This window comes from Carassius auratus, unplaced genomic scaffold (assembly GCF_003368295.1).
Source record: "Carassius auratus strain Wakin unplaced genomic scaffold, ASM336829v1 scaf_tig00216979, whole genome shotgun sequence".
In the NCBI taxonomy this organism is placed as follows: Eukaryota; Metazoa; Chordata; class Actinopteri; order Cypriniformes; family Cyprinidae; genus Carassius; species Carassius auratus.
In genome coordinates, this window is record NW_020528831.1 from 1 (window position 1) to 5,741 (window position 5,741).

At 35.0% G+C, this 5,741-nt stretch overlaps 1 protein-coding gene across 1 annotated transcript; it reads right to left on the reverse strand.

The window, feature by feature from the left end:
- Nucleotides 1-117: 117 nt before the first annotated feature.
- LOC113099583 (maestro heat-like repeat-containing protein family member 1) lies at nucleotides 118-5,504 on the reverse strand. The gene is made up of 7 exons (XM_026264441.1): nucleotides 5,448-5,504; nucleotides 4,564-4,660; nucleotides 2,675-2,820; nucleotides 1,926-2,057; nucleotides 1,369-1,531; nucleotides 763-861; nucleotides 118-335 (listed from the first exon to the last, which is right to left on the reverse strand). Exons 2-7 carry the CDS (start codon nucleotides 4,592-4,594, stop codon nucleotides 133-135), a joined length of 774 nt encoding a protein of 257 aa, XP_026120226.1. The 5' UTR covers nucleotides 4,595-4,660; nucleotides 5,448-5,504; the 3' UTR covers nucleotides 118-132.
- Between the last annotated feature and the right edge of the window lie 237 nt (nucleotides 5,505-5,741).

Consider the following 5,741-nt stretch of genomic DNA (forward strand, 5'->3'; position numbering starts at 1 on the left):
AAAATAAATCAAATAAATCCACCTCTCTGGAAGTAGTGGGTTTTAGATAACAATCTCATGTTTTTTCCCGCCTCAATCCCAGAGAAAACTAAATTGAACCCAGTTGGCACACATTCATGTCCCTCTTTAGTCTCAAAGTGAGTTAGCTGTAATTGGCTGTGTGCTCTTTCTCATTGAGTGTACCTTGGACTCTCTGCTCTGGATCCAGCTGTTAAACAGGACGTCGTAGGCTGAGTATATCTCACTAGAGAAGGTGTCTTTACGTACAGTGGGGTCCGGAGCCTTGTCCAGGTTGGCCAGGTATTCTAGAATGCTCTCGCTGAAGCGGCAGAGAGCTGAGAGCAAATGTTAAGAGAGAAGAAGCCACGTCACTACACAATTTAACAGTAATCAAAGCATTTCATACAAGTAAAAGACAATATATACTTTTTTGGAAGAAGGTGAAGATAAAGAATTTTACGATGTAACTTTTTTTTTATATTTTAAATTTTTTTTTTTTTTTAACGTCCTATGCTTTAAAGAATCCTATTTATTTTTAAATATATTAAAATATATTTCAATGTTTATATATATATATATTTTTTTTTTTTTTTCAATGTTTACATCTTACATATATATATATATATATATATATATATATATATATATATATATATATATATATATATATATATATAATCTTACACACACACACACACACACACACACATATATATATATAGATTTATTTTAACACTTACGCAGAGCTGTAACTGAGCTTACCAGAAGAGAAGACCCATTTCATGTTGTCCTGTTTGGTCATGCCCAGCATGGGCAGCATGGTCCCCATTATAGCATTGAGAAAAGGCACCATACCATATACTGTGGGCAGAGGTCAAAATATCAAAACAGGTCAAAAACTTAACCACCCAAGACCTAAACAAAGTCCTTTTAATTAATTATTAATGTCATTTCCCTTTCAAAAAAGGCCTAAGGACAGTTTAAGCTGTATGTGGTGTAAACCGACTCAAAAGGACTCATGAGCCTTGCTAAAATGGCTACAAAGGTACAAAATATGTTGGGAAACATTGGTGTTGATCCCACTGAAACCTGTAATGTTAAAAAAAAGTTTATAGCAAGTGAAAATAAAAATGTAAACGCTCACATGTTATAAACCAGTTTAAACAAAGTTTGGTGAAATGAGGAACAGAAACAATTGTCATGATCAACGGTCAAATGCAAATCTAACATAAAGGTTGCAGGTCATACTGTAACTTCCATATCATTTTCTAGTTAATAATAAAGTACCAAAGTGTCCAAACATTAAATAAAACTGTATGGATACAGAACAGAAAGACATAACTAATTTTAGGAGCTCTGATACGTTACCATTTGAGTCCGAGAGACTGGCTAGTGTTTGGACCACAAAAAAGTGAGGCAAAACTCCAGGCTGGAACTTGCCGAGTATCTCCTCCATGATGTCATTAATATATTTGTTTCCCACAGCAACCAGAATATTACTGGCTGCTTGCTGCCATTCTGGGACGACCTCCTATACAGAAGCGGACAAAGATTTTTAATACGTTTAAATATAAAAATCACCATTCTATAATTTGTGTTGTATGTTAAATACACAAATGATAAATAACTTACTAATAAATGTAATCCTTTGTATTAAAAGCAAGAGAATCAGAACAGGACCTTTATATATATATATTTTTATATGTTTAAATATTTGGGGTCGGTAAGATTTTTTCATGTTTTCTAAAGAGGTCTCAAACACTCACCAGCAGTAAAATTGTGAAATATTATTATAATTTAAAATAACTCTATTCTATTTTACTGTATATTTAGAATGTCATGCATTCCTGTGAGGGCAAAGCATGATCCTTCAGAAATATGAAGCATTAGTATCTTAGGACAGTAGAGAACATCAGCAGTCTCACCTTTGATTTAGTCATCTCATCTGATGCCAGCTGTATGACACTCTTGATTTTGGGGTAACTGATGTCATCAATCCTGCTCTTCACCACCAATTCAATGGTTTGCAAGATCAACACTCTGTGCCCGACCACCAGCTACACAGGACAAAGATGACTGGCAAGTAAAACTCATGAACATGTACTACAGAGATACACTTTGAAAGACATGCTTCTCACAGTACTAAATTTATCAGACTCATATATCCCATATTCAACTCTTAAAACAGACCGGAGTTAAATCAGAGGCATGAAACACAGAAACATGTCTGTGAGCAATCGGCTTGCCCTGCAACATTAGGTTATACAAATCAATAAAAGGACAAGCTCTAGTTACAGATAAGGTTTATTACAGATGAGTCACCTTGAAACATGCACTAAATTATCATCTTTTTATTTCTGTTTAGGGAAGTGTTTTCAAAAGAAAATGTTGAACTCAAAAATGAACATGCACTTGAAACTGTTTTTAATATATTTTAAAAATGTGACTTATTCCTGTTATGACAAAGCAAATAGCACTTAAGAAATGTCTTATTATTATAAATGTTGAAAACAGTGGTGCTGACTATATTAATGGGACATGAAATCTTCGTCACATCTTTATTGTCGCTTATAATCAATTTACTGCATCCTTACGGAGTAAACATTTTAAAAATGTAAATGGTACACCAAACATTTGAATGGTAGTATATCTAGATGGAAACTCTTTGACTGACCTTGGGGTGTTTGAGCAGGTAGTCCTGGCACATGGACAGGACTTTATCAGGCTGCTGGTTCCCCAGTGTCAAGATGGACTTCCTGACCTGTTCCTGCACCACTGGATCCCTGTCATTGGCAGCATCCAGAAGAGCCAGGGTCACCTCTGATTGGATAAAACAAACACATTAATTTGATAGACATGAATTGCTAATATATGTATACTGGTACATATTTTCTATTTTAATATATATTTATAATGTCATTTATCCCTGTGCTGGCAAGGCTGAATTTTCAGCAGTCAAAAACTCCTTCAATGTCACATGATTTGCTTAAGAAATATTTCTTCTTATTATCCGTGTTGAAAACTGTTGTGTTGCCTGATATTTGTATTTAAATATATATATATATATATATATTTCAGGATTCTTTGTTGATTAGAAAGTTCAAAAGAACAGCCACTGTGCTTGTTCCTCAAAAGACAAATTCATCTGAAATCATTTTACTAGTAATAGTATATATCAGACCATGTGGTAAATCCAGATAGAACACTCTTACACAATATATTCTTTCAACACCTGGAACTGCAGTTTCTTGCCTACTGAAAAACAACTCTTTAGTGAGTGAGTGACCAGTTAATCATTGGGATTAGTGTTATTAACTCTGCCTGAGATGTGCGCTAATTGGTCACAAGCTCTGCACTGAGGACATGATGGATGCATATGACTCACTCCTGCTCCTAAACTCACATTACAGAGAGTACAGCATAACGGGGGGAGATCTGCAATGCAGAATATCTTAAGACAGACTTTGCAACATCTGGACATTTTAACCACACTTAATCTTCACATACAGTCCAATCTGATTAGATTGTTCTAATCTACCTACAGCGCACTGAGTAATCGAGTTGCCTAAACATACTCATTGGGCAATTAGCTTCAAATCCAACCTAAAGGATAGTGCTGAAAGACACTAATGGGATAAGAAACTCTTGACTCTGTTAGATTCATGTGGGAGTCCATTTTATATGAAAAACAGGTGCTTATATATATATATATATATATATATATATATATCACAATTTCCAAAAAAATAAAAATAATAAATATTCAGCAAAATAACTGCTTTCAAAATTTCAGAATAATAAGAAATCAGCATGTTAAAATAATTTATGAAGGCTCATATGACATTTTACTTCAGTTATGGCTGCTGAAGATTCAGCTTTGCCATCACAAGAATAAATTACATTTTGAAGAGGTCTAACGCTATTTCATGCATTCTGACTTATTTACATTGTTGTATTATCACAATAAACATGACCAAAGTAAAAAAAAGAAATAAAAAAAAGACATATAATGGAGAATTTGTATGGCAAATATACTCCTTCAGGGTTCGTTTAAGTTTCAGAATGTTTTTTGAGTGAGGCCCTGTATGACATCATAAATTGTGAAATTTTGTATGGGCAGATTGGGCACTTCTCCAGGAAAAGATTACATTTTTGTACATTTTGTTAACATTTGTAACTTTTTTTTCTACTGTTGAAACTCTTAATTACTGTCCATTCATCATTCTGAATCTACTTAAGAACATTTGCTGTTTGCCTAAAATTATAGTTCCACTAATTGAGAAAAATTTACAGGACAAATATACAAATGTTGAGCTGTAGCCACCTTTTTAATCAATGTGGAAGTAAGCCTATGGGTGAGACTTCTGTTTCATTAGCTGCTATAACGATAAATAAATAACAATAGCAGTAAATGGTAAAGCTGTGTGCAGTTACAAACATAAATGATATTGTAATTCTCACAATCTTGCTTAAAGTTGCATATGTGTAGGTGTGTGGCCATTAGGACTTAGATTATTTGGCACGAAGTATATAGTGGGCAAAGTGGATAAGTGTGTTACTCACGCTCTACATCGGTCTCCTCTATAAGGCCCATAATGAGGCTAGCAGCAAAGATTTAGGAATTCATCTGGTGGTCCAGTATCCCTCAGAAGAGCCCACTCTACAGATATAAACAAACAACATAAGACATAATCAGAACCAATGATCAGTTTAACCACTATTATTCAAATTTCGTAATATCAGGCCTACCAATAAAGATCAGGTTTTTCTTTAAAAATGTTTTTTTTTTTGGACATACATAACTAATTCAACAACTTTATGATTTGTTAGTATTTTTAGGGTTAAAATCAACGTTATTGTAGTATGCATTGCATATGTAGCATACTTGTTGCATTATAAAGAATATTTAATTATCATTGTCATAAATCGAAAACATAAACTTATCCGTTGTACACAAGAGTACCAGTCATAGAAAACATATCTAAACTACAGGTAGTGTTTAAGCCTAGCCAGCGGTGTGGGGTATCATATGTTAGTGCACCTATGAAACCTAAAAATGCGGTCTAGGTAGGCAGCTCAATAGGTTTTGAGACGCAGTCCGACAAAGCGTCCCACGTGATTGGGTAATATGACACAGAAAAAGCTCAGATCATGTAATATCCATTGAAAACACAACGTTTCGAGATATTGACACATAATAATGTTTGTTCCAGTCTTATTGTACAAGCATTGTTGATCACTTCAACAGTCGTAAGTATCCACAGCCACGTTCAATGTCAACTTCCTCAAAGCCAAAGCGACCCATCAAACTACTATGACAGCGTTTGCATTTCAATAGCGTTAGCTGTATGCAGTCAAGACGACTGCAATACGAATACAACGGTTTAATATGATTCTACAACAACGTCAAATGTCTATAGATGCGCAATATGTCAATCTTGTGTTACCTTTCCCCTCGTCTGTCTGCTTGGCTGGCTGACTCGCTCGACCTCAGTCTACACACACGAATCCTCTTTCTCAGATGCATCGAGCAGTTAATAGTCAGCGAAGGGCCTGATGAAAATCCAATAACCTCTTCTGATCCTAAACGTGACCGTATAATTTGATTATTGGGTTGAGGTTGACGTTCTCACAGACGCTACATTGTACCATAAGGTAACACGCCTAATCACGTGCTTCTGCTCAGGAAGAACGCATCAGAGTGGCGTGGTCTGTCACGCAAGTCATCCAAACATCCAGCG